The sequence below is a fragment of the Protomyctophum parallelum genome (assembly GCF_964188405.1).
Source record: "Protomyctophum parallelum genome assembly, chromosome: 12".
NCBI classification, from domain to species: Eukaryota; Metazoa; Chordata; class Actinopteri; order Myctophiformes; family Myctophidae; genus Protomyctophum; species Protomyctophum parallelum.
The window spans coordinates 28,769,099-28,792,442 of NC_139712.1; the positions used below are offsets into that span (position 1 = coordinate 28,769,099).

The following is a 23,344-nucleotide window of genomic DNA, read 5'->3' on the forward strand; positions in this document are numbered from 1 at the left end:
TCTTTCCTTTCTCTTACAGAGCTGAGCTAATTTTGGTTGCATTGCCATTTCGCTTATATATATTTTTAGCGCATTCTTCTACTGACTTTTTAGTTTACTTCTCAAAACAGTTGCCGCCGGCATTTCATTTACAGTTTCCTGTTTTGTTTTGGGGTTTTTTCTGAACCAATCAGAACTAAGTATTGCGTTGTGCCAGTCTTGTCAGCCAACCATAAACATGGTTTGAACGTTGGTGGATTCGTCGTAGTATAGAGCCCGCCTTCTATATCCGGTCATTTGCACGCAACTCAGAAAACTCTTCTCTCTCCTCCAGTCCGTGGCCGCGGCGTGCGGTGGTGGATTAATAAATTAACAACGGATCATTACGCTGGCTGACACAAACACACAATTCAGAAGCACTTTTTATTAAGAAAACCCGATTCTGACGTTATAGTAGATTATGTTTTGATTGTTTTCCTCATGGACATCCGTTTGTGGGCACCGTGGCAGGTTATTTAATAAACACCGGCCCACTTTCACCCCTGGTTTTGCCTAGACTGACATTTTGATCACAGTAAAATTACAGTGGCAGTGACAGATGTCATTCAATGAACCTTTTATTGTTGATGCAATGGAACAATCTCCTTAGCCTTAAATGTCTGTTGTTATTCATTGTGCATTTATTGAGTATTGTGTCTTTTTATTGTGACTAGACTTTTGATGAGCTACATCATTGCAATGACATGAGTCATGTCTCCCCTGCTTTTACCGTAAAGCCCCAGTGCTAAGCCTCTTCTGTGTTGATGATAGGGTACCATGCAACTGTTCATTGACCCAGATGGGGAGCTCTCTTTAGCGTCTATAATTATCCATACCATACAGTCAACATCATTATGTTTATTGCAAGATTATTATTGGGTCGTGATTAACTGGCTATTATTATTAAGTAAACTCCACATAAATAAATATGCATAATAATTATTTAATAATCATAATAATAATATTCAATAACTACAATGATGCTATAATTGTGACTTTGGCATTTGTCTTTGATGAAAATGATTAAACAAACGACCATGTGACCATTATGATCAATAGCTCAATGGTATCTGTATGGTTATCTTCAGGTAATGCTGATTACGTAACATAACACCAGATACATCCCTAGTCTTCTGCCCTTAAAAGGGCATATATCCATGAATTAGGAGAACACATAGCAGACAAGGGAGTGCTTTGCGAAAACTACATTTCCTCAGCACAGGGGAGATGCCATTGCGTTTTAACACCCGTTATCAAATAACATCACGCATTCCAAAATTATCTTGCGAAAAAGATTAATTACAATTGTAACAAATGCCCTAGCGTAATCCTACTTAGGTATATGAAATGTTATTTGCAACTAACAATAGTTATGCTTTCCGTGACACCCCTCTCTGGGTGTCAGTTGGTTTGTTCTGAGTTTCCTTGCCCGGAACCTACAGTATAATCAGGAAGTCAGGGAGTGGTTGAAGTTGAAGAACAGTAGCATCGGTGGCACAACAGCTGGCTGTGTTTTTTTAACGTCTTTGTCAGGTAAGAAGATCATATTGTTTTATTACTATATGAGTTTTCGAACGGTGCATTGTCTTGTGCGTTAAATTAACTCGAACACGTCTGTGTTGAGAATCCCCAAATCACATTAAAAGTATAAATTGAACATCTTAAAGGCGTTTATCACGGCTAACGGTTAGCCTGACTGCTAGATAGAGATTTTGCTTTGGATAAACGTCTCGTTCTAATACTATTTTTAGGTTTTAGCCGGCCATTTTATACATAATGAAAAGGCGAGGTTGACTAAATTGGATGCTTTTACTTAGCTGGCTAACTTAACTACGCAGTCTAAAGCAGGCCTCCATCACCCAGCATTGAGTTAATCGTCTTTTTTAACTTATCAAACCTATCCTGACCTTAGTGCCTGAACTTGGGTTTCTTCAACTTTCTTGTGCTGTTTTATGTTATTTTGATAACTTTACGCTTCCTTTGAATATTATTCCTCTCCTTGGTGGTTTGGTTTTTAATTGAGGCATACATACCAGTGGTGCTTCTGTAACTTTACTGTACTCCAAGGAGGCGTACAAGAGTACTACTCGTTTGCAAAACGGGTTCTGTGAACCAATTAACGTAAAATAAATGAATCAAGCTGACCATAAAGTTATTTGGAGAGTGAGAAATAGCCATAAACATCTCCAATTCTGCATTCATGCTTGTCAAAATCTAACTCGGAGTCTGACCACCAGTAGTTCTCAAAGTGACTGAGGCAGTGACATGGGTTCCTTTTTAGGGCGTTCCAGTGGCCCAAGAGTGTAGAGATTCCTTCTCTACACTCTTGGGCCACTGCTCTGACTACAGCACTAAGCCAGCCAGTCTCTGCTGTCTAGGTAGGGAAGGAAACCAGGATGGGCATTGGGTACCAGACCTAGTTGCCTGATAAGGGCATTTGTCCTCGCATCAGTAATTCTCCTTCCCTGCCTGATAGTGAATCGACCCAACTAGAGAGCTGTACACTTCCATTTATAGCACCACGAATGAAGGACACCACACAAGGGAATTCACAGCCTCAGAGATAGACTCCCCCACTTTAACCACTGCCATGTGCATGACTGACCACCAAACCTTATTTTGGCTGCATGCATTACTCTTATGTTGACTTATGTCCTCGTTTCCTCTGTCTCTTCTTCAGATGCTTATGTCGTGTTGACTTTATTAGGTCAGGCTTGAATGGGGGAGGATGAGAGCCTCTTCATGGCTAAGGACGATGCTATCTCAACATGATGTCCTAACTTAGTTAGGACATCTACACTCTTATGGTCTTAATATGAAGACTTTGCTTTATATAAGCTAAAATAGTTCTTGCCTTTCTACGGTAAAAAAACATGGTGATAATGTGGTAAAAATTGCAAAATAAAAACAATAACATTATTGTAGCACAAGGACTACAATATAAAATGGCATAAAGACTCAAGACGGCAATGTTGTTAATTATTTACATGTAGGCAGGTTTATAAAATGGGTTTTAAGACATGATTTAAAAACAGACTGTGCATGAACTAATGGAAGACTGTTCCAGAACTCCCAAAGCCACATACACAGGACAAACATTCCCTCAAAAACAATTCTACCTGTTCATTATTGCAGAACATTTATTTTGTCTTAGCATTCTGATCCTTTATTATTTTTTACCCTTTTTTTTTCTTCCCAATTTAATTTTGGCAATTTGCTTCCTCCCCACACACATTTCTGTATTACTGCTGTTGTATCCTACTGACTCACCTGCCAGTGAGGAGCCCCCACCGGAAGGATGTAGAGCCTTTGTCCTACTTCATTTGTTGTTTACTCATACTTTCAGGTACAAACAACATCAACATGTCTAGCAAAAGGGCTAAGGGAAAGACCACAAAGAAGCGCCCTCAGCGCGCCACCTCCAATGTCTTCGCCATGTTTGACCAGTCTCAGATCCAGGAGTTCAAGGAGGCCTTCAACATGATTGACCAGAACCGGGATGGCTTCGTTGACAAAGAGGACCTTCATGACATGCTTGCCTCACTGGGTTAGTGGGAGCTTGTAATTATACCCTAAATATATCCACAACAGATATTTTAGAACCAATTGCTTGAATCTTGCTCATGTAGCTTAAAAATGCCAAATTCACAAATCTGCTAGCTTACTCTGAAATTTGGGATTACCCGAGGTCAATTGGCTTGTTTTGATTTTGACCTTGGGTTGATTGGCTTATTTCGTTTGATTATGTGAAAGATTGATTTAATTTATTTTTCATATGAAGATTTTTTTTCTTTTTCTGGTTTTCCTATTTTGAGCATGTAATTAGGTCAAAATGTATGTAAATAGGGCTCAAGTGGTTACTTGTCTCAGTTTTATTTTGGTGGTCTAACAATTAGACTCGAGGAACTATTATAAACGGGTTATTGATTGAATACTATACTTGATTGATAACACTATCTGGGGACTTTTTGGATCAGGTTGTCCTTGTAGGTGTGTTTGGTTTAGAACAAATCCTCCATGGCTCCTAGTTCACTATTGCTATAAGCAAGTTTGCTATTTCCTGTTACCAGTTATTTGCTATAATAAATCGGCTTAATGTGAAATCAGACTTTCCACAAGTTGTTTGCTGCATTGCAGTGTTGTGTTAACACTGTCCTTATTTTACACAGGGAAAAATCCATCTGATGACTACCTGGAGGCCATGATGACTGAAGCTCCCGGGCCCATCAACTTTACCATGTTCCTCACCATGTTTGGAGAGAAACTCAATGGCACAGACCCAGAGGATGTGATTAGAAATGCATTCGCTTGTTTTGATGAAGAGGGAACAGGTATGTTTTTGTTTTCCCTACCTGCAAAGTTCAGATTGCTCGATATGAGTTTTAGTTGGTATAGTACATTTGCATGTCTCACTTGTTAACACCCCAATTGCCCAGGACGAAGTTCACTGTCCTTTCTATTAACACCTGAAGTTTTGTCCAAAAGACAGTTTATTGATATGAAAACGGATCGCATCAACGTAATAACTCGCGATCTAGATCATCCCGTCCAATTCTAAGAAAATAACCTGTGTTAGACGGCCCTCCGCTGTCCAGTCGCTAGTCGCGATAGATTTAATCTTACATCCTGTTGTCGATCGCATCGAGTGTTTTGGCTACATTTAGCTGCTACAGCCACATCCGGCATAACATCCGGTCCGTCGGTAAAAGTGCTCCGTTGCTATAAATCGATTGGGCGCTATAATTTAATGGATTAAATAACCCTGGGCAATTAAATTGTTGATGGTTTTCAAAGGCCTTCCATCACAATATGCAACATGACCTTTTGCAGTCCTTTCTTTGAAAGATTAGGGTAGGGAAGCTCTTGGTCATGAGACACACAAGGCAAATATTTGGCTTTTACACAAACCTGTTTCACAGGGAATGAGTGTTAAATGGATTGGCTTTTTACCTTTTTTGGTCATAGAATGCCTATGAAACCAACTAGACCGACACCGGTAGTCCTACTGATGAGTGTCTGCTTATTTCCAGCCAAACTTGAATAGTTTTTTTTTCCCCTCACAGTTGCTTGGCTGGTTTTTGGTGGTTGGTTATCTTATTTCATAGCACAATTCTGGAGATATACGGCAGCAGCTGGTTATTAATGTTTTCTTTAACAAATATCATACTGGTCTTGTGGATGTTGACTAGGGTAGTGGTTTTCAGGCTGCGACCCACAGGTTTCGAACCACTGGACCAGGGCATTCTTGAAATCTTTAATCTTATTTTGGCCTGTCTTGCCTCAGGTGCCATCCAGGAGGATTACCTCCGAGAGCTGCTCACAACAATGGGCGACCGGTTTACAGATGAAGACGTGGACGAGCTGTTCAGGGAGGCTCCCATCGACAAGAAGAGCAACTTCAACTATGTGGAGTTCACGCGCATCCTAAAGCATGGTGCCAAGGACAAGGACGATTAAAAGAAAACATGCCATACCAGACGTGGTAGTTTTTCTTTCTACCCCGCCTCTTCACCCAGATCATTTTGCCGAATTTCTCAACTCGTATAAACCCAATTATTGTGAAACTAGCCAAATCCAGCAACCATATCTGTAGTGAAATTCCAGCATTGCCTGGTTTGCACATCTGTAATGGGGAGAATTTCCTAAAGGGTTGTTAGTTCGCTCATCAGTCTGTTTTGTCATGCAAAGATGTAAACGGTGGAGGCACAACTCTGAGGGATGAAAGCATTTATGCTGAGTTTTTACATTTTATAATATAAACTTTTTGAAAAAATAATAAAGCCCTATAATAAAGTTGTACTGAAATCTTCTTTGTCCTGTATAAAATGACAATTCAAACGGTTACATCATCCTGTTATTTGGTTTTATGACGCTGTAAATGCTGATGGTATCGTTATCCCCTCTATGTCTTTGCAAATTCCTTCTCCATTGCCCATTATACTCGGCATGTCCTGACTTGAACAAAGTCAGCAACAGCCAACAGCACTTTGTCTAGGGGAAAGGTAGATTGTGTACATTTTGTAGAAAGGGATTACCGACAAACTACACAAATTAGTAAATTTACAGGCAGATGCAACTGAAGTATACAAAGTAACTATATATTGGAAGTAGGTAGGTACTTTCTTCTGGCAATAAAGTTCAATCTACAAACGGTGACTATTCTGACCTCCCATAATTACGAACTAACACCATCTCAAACCCTAACCGTGTTTGGAATTATGGGAGGTCGGAATAATGGGCCGACACCATTAATTGTATATGTAGGCTACAGTTCTCAAGTGAATATAAATATTGATCAACATCTATTTAATTACATTCACAACATTCCTGTCCTGTTGGGAGTGGTCTTTTACAGCACCGTTTCCCAAACGGTGGGTTGGTAGTTCAAGTTGGTACCCATTTATGGGTCACCACTCGAGTAAAAATCCCATTTTCTTTTCCTACATTTAAAGAGATCTTTCAAATTATTTTTATTAAATTTTTAAAGAATTGTATACATTTGAAAACTCATCTAAATTCTTGAATAAAATAAGTAAGAAGTAGTGAAAATAGCTGATTTTGCACTTTGGGTACAGAGCAAACATCTAATCTCTATCTTGGATCGCCACCTGACAAATTTGGGAACCACTGTTTTACAGGATGACAATTGATGCACATGACTAGCTGTCAACAGATCTCAATCTATGTTCTTTTACATTACAGAGTTCCTACACGAGTATAAAAAGTATGGAATTAGATTTTAGTCATTTCCAGGTCCGGATAAGTATGGAGGAAAAAAAAGTAGAAAAAGAATTGTGTTTCCAGACTATTGACATAAAATAACGTGACCAAATCCACACGTCTACCCCTACTGTCTACCACCAAATTAGTTTAAAGAAAATGTGTCAATAGGCCTATTACTGTATCTGTCTGAATTGCATATCAAATAACTATATAATTGTGACAAAAGCTTGTCTAAACATGGCTTATGCAGTAATGAAGTTATCAGAGGTAAACTATATTTTCTGCACAACGAAACCATAATTTATGAAACAATACAATTTTTTCTATCTAGTAATGGAAATAATGAGTATAGTTAAGACCGTTTCAGTTAGCTTTTGTTGAACAGTATAATCTACTGACAAGTTGTATATAATAGAAACAGCCAATAAAGCAATGTCAGTGGACTTTAGTGTTATTTTATTTGTAATAGGATGTCAAATGTGTGACAAAATGAGAATTCTGCAAATTTGAGTTTGGAAAAGTATGGGATTTAAAAAAGGAATAATATGAGTAAATTGAGTATGATCACAATGTGCAAATATGGAACCAACCACCTATGATGAATGATTTATGAAGATTGATTATTTGATGAAGATTATTTACAACACTGAGGTTGACAATGAAAATGCAGCATATAGATTATGCTGTATTATTAAACAGGGAATTATTAAATAGCCCTTGAGAGATGTCGCCATCTAGCGGTCGAGCATTGGAGAGCGAGGTTAGTCGAGGATAAACTCCTCTCCTGTTCGCGGCACTGCGATTGGCGCAGCTTGGCTTCACATGAACAGACCCGAACCAATCGTAGGTCATTATTCCACATGACGTTACGGAACCACGTTGGTTTACTAATCAAAGATGGCGGCATCTCTAACATGAGCGGCTCTGTGACCGTCAATCCTAGAGAAGACCCGGGTATGTCAGACCAGTAATTTTAATATATCCATTTAAGCCATGATTTAAGCAGACAGTTCAGTCTGCACTCTTCTTCGTAACGTTTTGTGTGATTAAAAAGGGAGCTTGTTTTAGTGGAATTAGTTAGCCAGCTAGAAAGCCAACTGTTTTCGTTTTTAGCATGCAAGGGCAAAAAGATAAAGCAGTTTGAGTTTAATACCGTTTCAGACTTCATTGTTGTACTTACTTGTGTACCTGTGTTGCATTTTGTATACTAAAAAGTAATAACTATAATTAAGACAACAAGGCAACAATCTGAATTTGGTCACTGGTCAGTCAGTTCATATAGGCCTAATAAAGAGCAGGGTATTGACCCCTCGAGTTATACAACCCTTAATAACCCGGTCCCTTATGTATCTGTCTGTCACCCAGGGCTGTAAATAACATACTTACATTGTTACTTTACAGTACCTTCCATTTATGTCATATAGCGGTACGTAAATTCATTATAATTAATCTTTCCTCCTTTTAATAGCCACTGTTGTCACAAGTAAAACTTGAACCCCAGCATCCCTATTCTGGAGGAAACATTCACCAAAAATAGCAAAACAATCTCTTATTTAAGTTATTTTTTGTTGTGAATAAGTGTTTTAGGTTGACCACTCCATGAGTGGTCCCTCATGGGTCTACATCTAAACCAAGGGTGGTGGGTGAGGATCAGCTGATACATAGTGGACGGTCATCATATCTGGATATCGCCACTGAGTCAAGCATACTGTATATCATAACAGATGGAAAAAGAACACACCAAGTACAGTACAACTCAGGTCCGTTTGACCAAGTAGCCTATAGAGGGTGTAACCACGGAAACGCTGACGTCACAGCATGATGTCACATCACCTTATACAGTATAGGCTGGCGCATAATGAAGGAAAGTTCATAAGCAATAAGCATTAGAAGCAAGTAGGGACTATCTGACAACTTAAGAACTCAGACAAAGTCATTGACCGCTTGTCCCATGCCCAGCTACCTATTTAAGTCATACAGTCCTCCTACAGCTGCAAGTTCTCCCTAACGTTTATGAGAGAGCCTCAGTAACAAAAGGAACAGAAAGAAGTATCATCAAAGCAATTCTGTGGCACTGCTGCTGTGGCACCTCTGGACCTTTGTCACAGCAACCTAGGGTGCCACACCACCCACTTTGAGAAACCCTGTCCTACACACTTCATAATTTAGTAGTTGAGGATTTAAATGCTTTGGGAAGTTATTTGAAAACCTGTCTGTATTTGTTTTATATGTACTGTAGGTCGGCTGATGGGCATGCAGAGTCCTGGATCCGACCCATGGCTTTAAAGTTGACCCAGAGGCTTCAGCTGCTCGGGCAGGCTGGCGCTGCTCACGCTTATCTTGCCTTTGGACTGAGGTGCATTTCAGGACACCGGGCAAGTGCCAGAAGCGTTGGACAGAAGTGTGTAGCATCATCATGCCTTTGGACCTCAGCTGGATGCTGCAGATTCCAGAGACACCACTGCCTCAAGCTCCAGCAGCATAGCTGTGGGAACAACAGGGGACTGTCCACCATCGTTAGGGAGCCGTCCTTCCTCACTGCCGGTTCTGTCGGACTCCACCGGGATCCGGCACTTCGGTTCCGTCTGACCGTGCTCCATCGGCTGACGGACGCGGAGGAGCTGGCGTTTCGGGAACGGCTGGCTAACTGCTCCTCTTCCCGACAGGTTTTCAGGTAGGGCTGTCATGATTTGTTGACGATTAATTGTCACACAAATAATAATTCCGATTAACGATTTAAGTGTGATTTTGGCAACATGAATTAAATGTAATTTCTGTCTGTTTGCCTTTTAGGCTTCGTAATTAATCTGCACAGGGCCGGAATAACCTTACAATATACAAAGAAATGACATATTGAATGTTATACTTAATTTCATTTAACATGTTAATTATGCAAAAATAATTGAAATTATGTAATAATCATGGCATGCCTATTATTCTCAGGCTGATGGTGGAGATCCTTTCCGACACCATGGGAGCGGCGGCACTGCATCGCGTGGCCGACCTGGAGGAGGCCGGCTCCTCGCTGAAGAACCCCGCGGTGCTGGAGCATGACACCGTCAGGACCCTGTGCTTCCAGCTGGAGCAGAACTCCGGCCATCTGACGGACGAAGGGCTGGTGTCGGCCCTGTTGGCGTGCACGCGCCTCTACCTGGATCCCTGGAGCACGCTGATGGTGCGGCTGGTGTCCGAGAGCCAGGAAAGACTGGACAAGGGGCGGATGAGCGTGGGGCAGCTGTGCACTTTGGGGCAGGCCATGCTGGCGCTGGAGGGCCCTGGCTGTGGCATGCTGGTGCAGGTCATGGAGCAGGTGCAGAGACAGATGCCTGCAAAGTGGAGCCTGGCCGACCTCGTGTCGGTCTACAGACTGCTGCAGGGTGGGTTGGGTGAATGTGGACACTATCAGAACCTTCTCAACGCCATGAACGCCCATGCCGTGAAGGTCACCCACAGGATGGACCACACCGCCGTCAGTGGGCTGCTCGACGCCCTAGTGGTCTTGGACCAGACTCAGGCAGTGCCACTGGTGATTAACCTGTGCAAGCAGGCTGTGAGACACGTGCCCCACTTCAGTGACGAGGAGCTGACAGTAGTGCTCGGGGCGCTGATGCACTTTGGGCACAGTGATGATTACTTTGTAGCGGCCATGGAGCGGCACGTACCCAAGATGGCCTTCACCTCCCACCCCGAGACGGTCACCAAGGTGATGCAGTACTTTGGGCAGAGGAACATCCTGTCGGTGCCCGTGTTTGACGCCGTGGCCGAGAGCTTTGTGTACCGAGCACACGAATACACCACCGGTCAGCTGGCCAGGCAGATCATACCGTTTGGAAAGCTGGGCTACCTGCCTCCCAACGCTGGCGAGGTGTTCCGGAAGGTGGAGGCCAACCTGCACTCACGCTTCTCTCACTTCCAGCCACGGACGCTCCTCAATCTGCTCCACGCCTGCATCCTGGTGGAGAGATTCCCAGTCAATTTTGTTTCCAAAGTTTTCAGCGGTTACTTCCTTCAACAGCTGCAAGGTAAAGCTATTTAATATTAAGACCTGAGGCCGATTCTACAAATCAGTAGTTCACACACTTTCAAGATCTTTCAAAAATTTTCAAAAATAGCAGATGTACAAGCTCGCTGTGTGAGCTTGCCTTGTATCTCTCTGTATATTTTCTAATTTAACAACACTAACATTTTAAATGACACAAATGTAGTAGTAGTGGTAGTGGTAGTGGTGGTAGTGGTAGTGGTAGTGGTAGGGTGAATTCTGCGTACCGTTCCCGGGAGTGGATCACCCAACCAACCGTTCCTGGGAACGCATCAGGACGTACTCGGATACGGATCGCTGCGATAGTGTACTCATGTGCGGAAGAATCAAGACCAATTGTGAATCATGGCCAGTGGGGACCAGGCAATCGTATTTGGGAACAGTTCAAATCAATCAGACTCAGTGTGAATCTGCCCTTAGGCCCAAACCAATGCAACTCCTTGCTGCAACAGCCATTGGGGATAATGGTTTCATGCAACTTTTTTAGTTAACGTTAAGGTTGGCTCCATTCTGTTTGCACACATTGTGTGAATTTGAACTCTCCCCCTGCCCGACCCCTCCCTTTAGAAACGCATAAAAACGATGGAGCTCGCACAAAAACGACTTGCATCCACTGTTTTAGACCTGTAAACCTGTCATGGTACTATAAAGTTGATTACTATTGTATTCTGATGAAGTTTGACATCAAAGCCAAAGTCTGAACTGTTTGTCTCTTTCTCTGTCTTTTGGTTCTAGAAGAGGGTACAGGGATGGACCGCATCAACCTGGCTCAGCTGACTCAACTCTACATGACTGTGAAGCTGGAGTGTCCCTTCTATGATGTAATACCATAAGAAAATAATACATTACAAATTATATCACGTCTTTAAGTTATTTATATATTAATGAAGTATTTCATATTTCATTGTAGTGGGAAATGATTTGTAACAAATTTTAAATCATTTTTTATTTTAATTGCCAATAATTAAGCACAATGTACTGTGACATCCAATTCCCCACAGGGTCCCAGACTCCTCCCCAAGTACCGGGTCAAGTCTTTCCTCCTGCTCGGAAACTCGCTGGAGACACCGGTGGATGTACATCTTTACCACCATGTGACAAAAGGACTGGTACACCTGCTGGGGGCCCGGTCATACTTTGCATCGAAGGTTCTCACTCCATACTGCTACACAATAGGTAACTAACAAAATGTAACCACTTTAACCCCGGTGTCCTAATTTTAGGCATGCAGACAGGCAGTGTTGCATCGGCCATTGCACCCGGTAATGCGCCGTCCGCCAGAGATTTTTCAGAAAGTCTGGGAGACATGGCCAAAGCATTTCCGGGGGTCCCCAGCTAAAAACATTGAGAACCCCTGCTATACAGTAGGAGGCAACATAACAACATAACATAACAGGCAACAGTGTAAATTGGTTTCATTTTACGCTCTCAAAGAGTTAAAGATCTATAAGGGTCCATTTGGTTATCAACTCTATCATTTAGCTGGGGACCACCTGGAAACCGCTCAAGGACCACTGGTGGTCCCCGGACCACTGGTTGAAAACCACTGGTCTAGATGCATATCAATTATCCATTGTGTGACCTGTAGTGTAGGTGTTAAGCGACGTGTGGCGTGTGCGTGATGAAGTCTTTTAAATAGCATCCCACCAGAGATGGATTCACCAATGCGACGCTGTTTATAGGTGAAGATTAAACTTAAAACTTAAAATGTAACTTCCTTTTTTTTGTTACCTAACTATTATTTTTTTGTTTTGTTTGTTTCAGATGTGGAAATTAAGCTTGATGAAGAAGGATCTGTCCAGTCCGCCAGTTGTCGTGAAGAGGTCTACAAGAGGTGTGTTTGATTGAAATGACATGGATGGTTTTAATGGGTTAATGTACAGCTGTGAAATTAGTTGGGATGATTCATTTTGTGCTGTCAAAGTGAATACCGGTATATACTCACACACACACACACACACACATGAAATATGAATGCTGGGGTGCAAGTGGTTAACCAAAGTACAATTTTAAGAGTTTTTAGCAAGTAATATAATATGAAATTAATATGAAATTGTCATATAGAGGGTATGCGCGTGACATCATCGTACCTGGAAGTTATGCGGTAACTCCCACTGAGTGGCAAAAAACTACTTTCTGGCCTTGCCAGCCCATTCATCCAAACAGAAAAGTCCTGTCTGAACAGTCTGATTGCATTAAACAATGTTAAACTCACCAACATTGCAGCTGTACGAAAAGCTTGAGGTATCCTCTTTCTATCTGCAATGTTTTTGTTTCATAAAAATCCACCATAGAAACGTTATGAGTTACTTTCTGTCAAGAAATGCCCTGCATTTGATTATGTGTCAGAGTTTGGAAGTGCTTGTTTTCAATAACACAACATTTTGCTGCCTCCTGCATTATGTGACATTTAGAAACAGGTGGTACGCAGGACGGTTGAGTGATTTCCAACAAGCCCTTCCAAACTCCAACACTCCATGCTGCTCAATGTTTTGCCACTCAGTCTAGATGAGGGGGGCGTGTCCTGATGGGAAAATCATGCATGTGCATACTCTAGTCCAGGGGTCCTCAACTAGAAATGCTGAAGGTCCACAAATATTTTTTGAATAAGGCCATGGTCCAGTCTCATGCGCGCGCAAATACAATTGCGGGTCTCGGGACACGTGGGCCCCACAGGGTGGGGCTGCCCCCCACCCCTAGAAACAGCTATGCCTGTTTAGTACAGTCAAACCAAGCTTATACAAATCGGGTTCCATCCAACCAACCAATACTGTGGTGCAGACTATGAAAATATATTTTTTCACTTTGACAAATATTCATTATTCATCTCCAAAAATCAAATTTTTGACTCTTTATTCTATAATTTCTCCAGGGTCCGCAGAGAGGTGCGCCGCGGTCCGGTCATGGACCGCGGTCCGCCTGTTGAGGACCACTGCTCTAGTCTATATTGTCCCACCCTATGTCTGACATTTATAACGAACCAAATCATGTGAAAATCGGTTGAGAATTCTGCAAGTTATAATTTTAATATTCCACTCATGACGCAGCAGCCAATGAGAGGCATCTATGTTTTATACATCTACGGTTTTAACACATCTAATTATTTGGGTCATCATTGCAGAATAGCACTTTGCATTGATGGACAAAGGAGGTTCACTACCAACACAAGGCAGCTGCTGGGAAAAGAGGCCATCAAGCAACGACATCTAAGACTTCTGGGATATGAAGTTGTTCAGGTGAGAGTTTCCGGAGTCCCGTTCACTGCATTTGTTATACATAGTTAACAGTTATAATTATAATTCATTAGTGTGGCAACCAGACTATAGTAATTGTGATATATTTTCAGATCGTCACACAAGGCTTAAAATATAATGTAGTTTCATCAATGCTACCAATATGCACACATTTGTCAGGTTTTCCCCTCCTTTATAAAGCATGTTGTCAAAACTAGACTAAAAACAAGAAACTCTTTGGCACCTTCCTCACTTTAAATTAGAACTAACCACACTCATTGAGTCTTCCTCTCAAATGGAGTGCACTCATTTAAGGAGACCCAGACCCCTGCAGTTGCATAGCAATTGGAGATAGGCAAAAGGAAAGCAAAAACCGCTATTTTCTTCTGATTCAGGCCTGGGCTATACGTCTCTAGGTTTTTATAAAACGGATATTTTCGTACTCCGTTGTCGTATGGGCAGGGGCCCATACGACAAAGATATCTGTGTCCACACATACAACCCAAAACGATCATTTTTGACTCCAACAAGCATGCCAGGCCAGTAGGTGGCGATAAGAAATATGTAACGCAATAGAAAAATGTTCTGAGCATGCGCGGTGAGCTGGTTTCCCAATAGATCCCCCCACTTAACCCGGTAGTACTAAAAACAAAACAAACAAGGCATGCAGACAGGACTCCGTCTAGTGAGCAACTTTGGAACTCACCTTCTAATATAAACACAAACCCCATTTTCTCAGCTGACTCGCTAGCCTAGTGGACTACTATGCACACTTGTAATCTATGCTTTGCTTCGCTTCGCTGGTTCGCGCCCCACTGCCGCCACTGTTTTTACAACCGCAGACTTTTTAATAGTTTTTGGATTAAGGTTGCATTAAAAAGACTGGATTAAGGTTGGTCCCCTGCTTTCATACATAACCGCAAGCAGGGGAGCAACGCATCCTTCACCAACCTTAATCCAAAAACTATTAAAAAGTCTGCGGTTGTAAAAACAGCAGCGGAAATGGGGCGCGAACCAGCGAAGCAAAGCATATATTTTCTTTGTCTGCGTAGTAGTCCACTAGGCTAGCGAGGCAGCTGGAAGAATAGGGTTTGTGTTTATATTAGATGGTGAGGATCCGCCCGCGCAGGTGGCGCTAGCTGCCATCGTGTTTGTTGTCGTTTCTATGGTAACCTCACGTTCACCCCGGAAGTTGTTCGTTTTTAAATCCATGAACTGATGCGCATGCTCAGTGTTAAAAGCAACAACGAACATGCGCGACTAGGGAGGTGACGTCATCCTTCCTCAAAAACTCTGTTTCGCATGACTACACAGCTCCACCATCCGGATCTTTTCGAAAATCTCCACTTATTTATCCGTTGCCAAAAACCTCCGTTTGAGTGGCCGAAAACGCCGTTTGCGTCTGGCTGAAAGGCCCAAACGCACATAGAAATGTGCGTTTGAAAAAACACCCAGAGTCGTATAGCCCAGGCCTCAGTCTCTGCTGTAAATGGAGTGCCTGTTTAATAGCTCGCCTGGGAGCCCTTAAATGAATGCACTTATTACTCCACATTGGGACCAGATTCAATTCCTGGCATTAGTGGCCCTATATGTCCTCTACCAGCTGAAAACATGGTTGCACTTTAAAATCTGCTCATCCCTCTCATACTTCACAATATTGTGGATTAGCCAGCACAAAAGCCAGCTTGTTTACACCCACAAAAGCACACTTAACCCGTTTATCATAATGGACACTATTCCTTTTCTATGGCTAATGTGTGATATGCACAGCAGCCGGTCAGGAAAAAAACTATTTTGTGTTATGATACTATAAATTCTGACTATAACATTTATTTTTGTGGCTGGCATAGCAGCATACATTCTCTTGACCAACATTCAAATAATGTATTCCCTTTTCTTTTAGATACCTTTCTTTGAATTTGAGAAACTACAAAGCAAGACAGACATCATAGAATATCTGCATAAGAAGATCTTTCCACACAGTTACAGGCTGAGCTGGTGACAACACGGAACATGTGACAGCAGTTACTTCTGGAGAGATCTTCCTTTTTCAAGCCTGTACTTTGTAATCAGAACAGTATTTATTATTTTGGCCAATTATTGATTTCGATTACACTTTTACACATTACTGTATAATAAATTATTTTATAATACATTTCATGACTTTGTTTTAAATCAAGTTAAAAAAAAGATCAGGGTTAATTTTCAGAAAATATAATTTATTTTGCTGGGAACACCATGCTGCGGTAGAAAGTCGTTAGTCACTCCAAATTTCAAGAATCACCTCAGAGAGGAAAGGCATTTATTCATAGAAAAGATGATATCCTTAACCATTATATATGTGATCCATGCCATGCTTTACCATTAACTAACCTGAAGCTGCTTCGATAAGACATTTCAATGCTGTCACCACCACCTGACGCTGGGGAGTGTCGTTGCATAAATACAAAAAAAGCCTATGATACATATAGACCAGCAGTGTTACCACTGGCTGTAACTCTTAGGTTGCCGTAAAACATCAGTGTTGTCGCTCGCCGTCTGTACTGATAGTCTTAGGTTGCAGGAATCTGTGGCAGGCCAAATTCATCCACCAGAACGCCATCCTGAAACCATTCAAATGAACAATTATTACAAAACAAATGAAGTGTGTAAAAAATATAGCTAAGCTCATACATTTCGTTGAACCATTGGTTCTCAATTCCAAACTTTAATTTCAAGGACAACCATAACTCTCAGTGTACAAATGGAACCTAACAGACCATCTGTTACAGACTTGTTCCTATTGGAACCCCCTATAGGAATAGTTAATGTGAACCATTAAGGAATTGGTGTAAAGAGGGAATAGTTAACTATCGAGTTACTCCGACGTGTGCTAATACTGTCAAAACTACAGTTATTCGTACCCTGTTGGTGGACTTGTCACTGGGCAAGCCCTCTGGGATGGAGGGAGCTGTAGAGGCCTCATCCAGGTAGGAGCTGTCCTCATCCAGCAGCAGTTCATCTCCAAGGGCATCAAGCTCTGTGGACACAAACTACAGAGTTCATTTCTGAAACTATCCAGTTTTTGTGTGTAATTTACTAGTTACGCGTCTAGTTTTTAATCTATTAAGGATATATCAATGTATTTTTATTGAGGCTCTGAAATTTCACAGCTGAACAATCGCAATTCTATGTATATAGAACCACACATTTTTACCACAATACGGACATTACAATGCACAGACAAAAAACAAAATGCAAAACAAGACAAAACGAGTACACCACAGTCTTGACATGATAGTACATTACAGGTCACCAGAGTCTTTGTTATTCACTATCGTTCAATAAGGTATGTTGAAGCGCAGTCTAGAAGGGTCCACTGTGTCTAATAGGGGATTCACACTATGGTCCCGGGTGCGCACTCGGGACCACTTGGCAGATGTTGTGGTAGTGTGAATGATGCGTACCGTTCCCGGGAGCGGATCGCCCAACCGTCCCCGGGACCGCATGGGGGGAGGGTCTCTGGACCGTTGAAGTGTATTCAGATACGGATCGTTCCAATGTGAATGCATGCAGTCGACGAGCCAAGCGGCAACAAAAAAAAGCACAGCCTCTGCACGATGCGTAACACCAGCGCATTTCTCAACGCCGCCCTTCTCCTGTTGAATCTGCTTATACGCGCAGCACCGCGCTGATCTTATTCTGCGGACTACACGTGGCTCTTGGGCTTTGCTTGGCACAGTTTCCAAAGTAAAACAAAATAATAATAATGCTAAAGTAGAATCCATAGCAAACTAATACACTGGAGCACAGAACTGACTGACACAGTGAATAGCAGGCAGGCTGACAAGTAGTATAATGGCAAAAAGCCAAAGAGGCAATGCAATTCAGTGTGTCTGGATTTATTTGAGACAATGTCGCACAGTTGATGGTCAGTGTCCGTGCGCGCCAGCCATCAAGCACACCGTCATCAGGAGGATTAAAGTGTGTTATGCAAGTGTACCCGGGTGCGCTGTTGAATCTCGGGCAATGTGAATCATGGCCATCGGGGACCAGGCAACCGTATTCGAAAACGGTTCCAATGAAACGGATTCAGTCCGTCTCAGTGTGAATCCCCTATAAGACTGGTTCCCATACCTTCGTGAACCCTTCCATATTATCACGGAGGAGATAAGTCAGTTTCTCCAAAGGAACCACAGTCATTACCTCCTTGTACCAATCATCCAGTGTAGGAACGTCTCTATGAATCCAAAGCTTGAGTATAGTCTCTCGCTATGTATAGGAGTGTTCCAACCCTGCCCTTTATAAAGAGCTACAATTAGTTTGAATATGATTGACGACCATTAGATATTCAAAATGGGAATGGCATTATCCTTTCCCTTCAAATTATACAATTATAATTGTCATTCCAACCGTAAACCATAGGGTACTGGATCGTGCTTATTGCACAGTGTGATTCCACTGCTACAGTTTGCAGTTCAAGTTCAAAAGAACAAGTGGTACGCAGGGCCGTTGAGTGATTATCCAACGATGCTGCCAGAATGTTTTACAGAAAAGGGTTTGAAAACCAGCGTTTTGCACTGACCCGCTTCCAGGTCATCATCATCGATCTCAGGCGTGCCGTAGCTTCTGCTCATCGCCTCCTGCACCTCGTTGGCATCTTCCATCATGTCCTCCAGCTGGTCCTGAAGATCCTGAATATTGAAAAAATAAACTTTATTTCAGGGGATCCATTTGTCTTGTGTGAGGGTCACTGGCAGTGGGAATTAAAATGTGGCCATTTAAATTCTCTGAATTAACTAAACCATGGGAATAGTTAATGTGTCTGCATCCTGTATTCAAGGTTTGGAGTATGAATGTTTGCTGTATTAATTTATATGAATTCCCCAAGTATCATAACATGATTACGGAGATGCTAACGGTGCAGAGAAATGAGTGCAATAGAAACAAATCTGTAGGCTAATAATAATGTATTGATATGGTCCAGTCCTTTGGCGTATTAAAAAAAAAGTGAATTATGTCCTCTGTAATTATTAGGAGCAGTGGCATTATTAATACAGAAGCCAGGGAGCACTTAAGCAGGACACATACTCCAGTTTTTAGTTGATAACCTAACAACGGCAACCACCACGGTAGTTAGTAAAAAACAGATGTGTTGGGGTGGGCGGTGAGCCACTTATCACCGTGGCTCAGTGAAGTCATGTTGTAGTTTTCCCAACCACCGTTGGGGAGTAGGTTATCGCCTAAAAACGGGAGTATGCGTGCCAGGGGTTTAAGTGTCTTGCTCAGGGACACTTAGATCTGGGACCTTCCATTTCCCAGCTAGCCTCTCTACCCATTCAACTATGGCTGTCCCTGTACTGTAGAATAATACCGTTAAAGCAGAATATTACCTCGATCTGGTCAATCTTCACATCCTTGTAGGCTCTCTTCATTTCTTTGGCACCGATCTTCATGGCATCCACCTAAAAGAAAAGCACACTTAAGGTTAAGAAACCAAACGTTTTGTTAGCATCCCAGACAAAGTATTCATACTGTAGTTGCAGAATGCCACATGTCCCTTACTGTGGTTTTAGTGTCTTTGAGAGACTGGATCGTGTAGTTTTGTTGTTCCATGTTAAATGACTGCTGCATGAGGTTATCTCTGTTGCCCTCATACCTGCGGAGACAATATCGATGTACAGTGAAGTTTATACTCCATCACATCCTGGTGTCTCTATTTATTTTGGACACATTTTCAAAATGTTTACAACTTCCCACCCAAAAATAACAATAATTCCACTAATTGTCAAAGTATACTGAGCCTTAACATTTACTGTCAAATGGCAGCCTGATGACTTCTGCTGTTCTGCATCAAGTTTAAAACAACTTCTATTTAAAGTTGTCCCTGTTCCGATACCAATATTGGAAAAGCTGCCGATACAGCATTATAGGCAGTATCGGTATGGCATTCTATGCCAATCTGATGCCACGTAAATGTATCACATGATATTTAATTTACAGTCATATTTTGAATGTTTGAGGTGATGTTATATTATTTTACTAACTTGAAGGTGCAAAAATAAAATAAAAATGTATATTTATTTATTTATTCCTAGATCAGTGGTTCTCAAAACGTCTTAATTTCAAAGACTCCCAGTCCCCCATAACTCTGAGAGTATACAGATGGAACCAAATAATTTGGTTCCATTTGCAAAGAGGTTCTCAAAACGTCTTAATTTCAAAGACTCCCAGTCCCCCATAACTCTGAGAGTGTACAGATGGAACCAAATAATTTGGTTCCATTTGCAAAGAATGCATGCCGAGTTACAGACCTGTAAGGGTCTATTTAGTTCCATTTGTACTCTCTGCGGTTTTCTTTTTTTGAGGGGCGCTAGCCCCTCCTATATTCAGCTATAGTGTAGATTTCTTCGTCTTACACAATATATTAAATTCCCATTGACAATGAATGGAGTATGGAATATGTAGACGAGCAAATCTGCTATTTTTGTCCTACACAAAGATTCAATTCCCATTGACAATGAATGGATGATGTACAAGAGTGCCCCTCACTTCACACGGATGTGATTTTTTTAATTACACACTGGTATCGGATCAGTAGGTATCGGGGAGGAAAACATTCTGTACAACTCTACTTACGCTCTCTTCTGCTTCAGAACTCGCAGCGCCTTCTGCTTGACCATGTTCTAATAGAAAATAAAAACACATTGAATACATGGCACCACATCTGTTGTGTAACTAATGTTCTTAATGCAAAACTATGTCACCTTTGATGAAAGCTCACCTTTGAAGGTCCATCTCTCATCTTCTTCATCTGGTCTTTGTACTTCACCAGTTCAACATCTAGTCTGGCAATCTTCTTGTCAATGGACTCGGCTCGAGAGTCCACCTTCAAACAGAATAAGAAATATGTCTTTGTTATACAAATTAGGTCTTCAGTTCAGCATCAACCATCAACATTATTATGTGCCCCAAATTGACCAAACAATACGTTTATAACAGTAGTGACGCCACGGCAGGATTGGGATGTCAATAAACAAGGAAGGATCAGAGGAATCAGAGCTACCAATCGGTCAAACACAGATTAAAAATACTTAACGGCTTCTGCGGCAAAGGAAAATTCTCATCGGTTTCCGTTGTATCCTATAGCTCTTATAGGCTTCGTTTGAAACGGGGTCACAATCACTCAAACGCCGCAGAGATGACGTTTCCGATGGTATTCATGTCTGCATTCCATCTTTTGTATAAGGAAACAAACTTCTGAACCGGGACCCAATGGGTCCACGAAAGAATGAGCTGACCCAGGGGGTTCCGAGAGGGGCTAGCACCCACCCAGCCAGCCAGCCACGAGCCACCCACCCACACACACACATTGATTGATTGATTGAAATATTTATTAACAGTTTGTAGAATTTACAGTACATTTTAAGCACAAACTCAATACAAAGACTGTCAACTGTGAGTGGACGACCCAATTAAGCATTACACTTGTTTACAACAGGGTCCACATTGTTCAATTCATCAAAACATTTAAAGACATACAAATAGACATTTCTATGTAGCTAAAGAACAGAACAGGAATTCATCATCATTCATCAAAAAAGGGAAAAGATACAATATACAGTGAGGGAAAATGGGGGGGGGGGGGTGGATTCAGATTTTACAGAGGCCAGTTTCGAATTGCAGCCATCCGTAGGTGCCCTTTGAGAGCGGTTTTGAAGGAGTCAAGGGATTCACATGTCTTAATGACTGTTGGTAGGGCGTTCCACATTTTGGTGGCATAGGAGCGAAAAGAATTTAGTCCCTTGTTTGTGCCGAATCTGGGTTGCACATGGTTTGTTGCACTCCCTCTGGTGTTGTGGGTGTGGACTTCGTTTACATTAAGGAAGTATTTAGACAGGTACATGGGTATCTTGGTGGTGTATCGAATCTTGTGGACCAGACCCACACACATAGCTCCGTAAGGGAGTGGTTCAAAATAATCACCTGCAGAGAATTTCTTGACAGAAAGTAGCTCATTGATTGATTAATGAATGTATTAACAGATTGGAGAATTACAGTACATTTCAAGCACAACTCAATACAAAACTGTTAACAGTGGACGACGCAAGGTCCCAAATTGCGGCTAGGATGAGTCATTCACGGCCATGAGAAATGAGATACATTTTTTGTCAAGGTTCATAGTAGTCACTCCCTTCAAACCTGCCAAACTGGTTATTAATGTTGACCAAGATTGTCACATAAAAAACATCAAATTCCTACTTCTAGACTTTAATCTAAAGTGCCAACAAGTTTTATATTTGACACAGTCATCTTGTTACGTCAATTACGTAACCAAACAAGACTTTGGGTTTGGGTATAGCTATAGCATCCATAAACGTCTTTCTTTTGCATTCTAACTGGCCTAATAGCATCCGATAAGAGCTAACAATCTGCCCATGACATGTTAGTTAAAACGTTATAAACTATTAGTCTGGTTTATGCTTCTTGGCGTCAGCTTTCTCTCTCTCTCTCTCTAGCCCGAACTCCCAGAAACAATGCCCAGAAAGAGCTCTTTGTTTATTTCCTTCATGACAGTCTTCATGTGGATGTCAAAATAATCAACTTACACTTCCTATGCAGTCTGTGAGGTTGGGTGGTGGACCCTTTGCTTTCCCTCGACCGAAAATACGATTCATTTCTTTAATAAGGTTATTTGATTATAGAAATAACTAATAATGTAGCTACTTAGCTCTGTCAAACCAAACCGAACACCATCTAGTAGAAATACACCCGGAAGTCGGAAGAGCAACTTTGATCTGACGTCAGTGAGCGCAGTCACATGACTCTTTTGTTTGGCATCCATAATCGTTGCATTGCCGCCATCTACTGGAGTGATCAAGCAAGGGAGTGATATCCTCATTGTGCTTCTATTCTCTGGCTGAGTGCAGAAGTGCCCAGCCCAGCCAAGGCTGTGCCTGTGTGACTGTCAGTGCAGTGGCAGTTTGGGGCCTGACATCCCTGTGACAGGGCTGGTAACATAATACCATGACAGGGCCTGTGACAGCCCTGTCATTCAGTGCTGTGAGAGGGGCCTGATGTGACAGGGCCTTCCATCAACAATTATAATCGTAATAGGAGTTTTATCCTCTCCTCTCCTGAAGTAGGCTATAGGCTAAGGAATTACATATAACACTAATCACATACTAACAGTAACATTCCACTTCAATTCAATTCAATTTTATTAAAGTGTCAAATCACAACAGGTTGTCTCAAGACACTTTACAGCCAACAAAGATCCACCCAGAGCAAGCAATATTGCGACACTTGATATTTGGAAATCGAGTAGATGTTTTCTAAATAATAAACACAA

The 23,344-nt window shown here is 41.8% G+C and overlaps 3 protein-coding genes across 4 annotated transcripts; 2 read left to right on the forward strand and 1 right to left on the reverse strand.

The window, feature by feature from the left end:
- Positions 1-1,464: 1,464 nt before the first annotated feature.
- Positions 1,465-5,817, forward strand: myl12.1 (myosin, light chain 12-1). The gene is made up of 4 exons (XM_083778733.1): positions 1,465-1,551; positions 3,365-3,565; positions 4,188-4,349; positions 5,303-5,817. The coding sequence occupies exons 2-4, from the start codon at positions 3,382-3,384 to the stop codon at positions 5,473-5,475; spliced, it is 519 nt and encodes a 172-aa protein (XP_083634859.1). The 5' UTR covers positions 1,465-1,551; positions 3,365-3,381; the 3' UTR covers positions 5,476-5,817.
- Positions 5,818-7,633: 1,816 nt separating this feature from the next.
- On the forward strand, positions 7,634-16,168 carry fastkd3 (FAST kinase domains 3). 2 transcript variants are annotated; one of them, XM_083778272.1, is made up of 8 exons: positions 7,634-7,695; positions 8,981-9,415; positions 9,685-10,763; positions 11,516-11,601; positions 11,782-11,956; positions 12,545-12,614; positions 13,902-14,016; positions 15,917-16,168. In XM_083778272.1, the coding sequence occupies exons 2-8, from the start codon at positions 9,018-9,020 to the stop codon at positions 16,013-16,015; spliced, it is 2,022 nt and encodes a 673-aa protein (XP_083634398.1). In that variant the 5' UTR covers positions 7,634-7,695; positions 8,981-9,017; the 3' UTR covers positions 16,016-16,168. The 2 variants fall into 2 exon arrangements, with proteins under 2 accessions (XP_083634398.1, XP_083634399.1); XM_083778273.1 differs by having other exon boundaries at positions 11,519-11,601.
- Positions 16,169-16,211: 43 nt separating this feature from the next.
- Positions 16,212-22,765, reverse strand: chmp5b (charged multivesicular body protein 5b). Its single transcript, XM_083778275.1, has 8 exons — positions 22,602-22,765; positions 20,777-20,881; positions 20,632-20,678; positions 19,558-19,651; positions 19,386-19,457; positions 18,578-18,686; positions 16,917-17,032; positions 16,212-16,616 (listed from the first exon to the last, which is right to left on the reverse strand). The coding sequence occupies exons 1-8, from the start codon at positions 22,668-22,670 to the stop codon at positions 16,566-16,568; spliced, it is 663 nt and encodes a 220-aa protein (XP_083634401.1). The 5' UTR covers positions 22,671-22,765; the 3' UTR covers positions 16,212-16,565.
- Positions 22,766-23,344: the final 579 nt, after the last annotated feature.

Bases quoted from the DNA above. Each gene is read 5' to 3' on its own strand.
- myl12.1 (XM_083778733.1), top strand. From the start codon at position 3,382: ATGTCTAGCAAAAGGGCTAAGGGAAAGACCACAAAGAAGCGCCCTCAG. The intron at 3,566-4,187 runs GTTAGTGGGAGC...TATTTTACACAG, and splicing joins TGACATGCTTGCCTCACTGG to GGAAAAATCCATCTGATGAC. The intron at 4,350-5,302 runs GTATGTTTTTGT...GTCTTGCCTCAG, and splicing joins TTTTGATGAAGAGGGAACAG to GTGCCATCCAGGAGGATTAC.
- fastkd3 (XM_083778272.1), top strand. From the start codon at position 9,018: ATGGCTTTAAAGTTGACCCAGAGGCTTCAGCTGCTCGGGCAGGCTGGC. The intron at 11,602-11,781 runs GTAATACCATAA...AATTCCCCACAG, and splicing joins TGGAGTGTCCCTTCTATGAT to GGTCCCAGACTCCTCCCCAA. The intron at 11,957-12,544 runs GTAACTAACAAA...TGTTTGTTTCAG, and splicing joins TCCATACTGCTACACAATAG to ATGTGGAAATTAAGCTTGAT.
- chmp5b (XM_083778275.1), bottom strand. From the start codon at position 22,670: ATGAATCGTATTTTCGGTCGAGGGAAAGCAAAGGGTCCACCACCCAAC. The intron at 20,679-20,776 runs GTGAGCTTTCAT...ATTTTCTATTAG, and splicing joins TGAGAGATGGACCTTCAAAG to AACATGGTCAAGCAGAAGGC. The intron at 19,458-19,557 runs GTAAGGGACATG...CTTTTCTTTTAG, and splicing joins TCAAAGACACTAAAACCACA to GTGGATGCCATGAAGATCGG.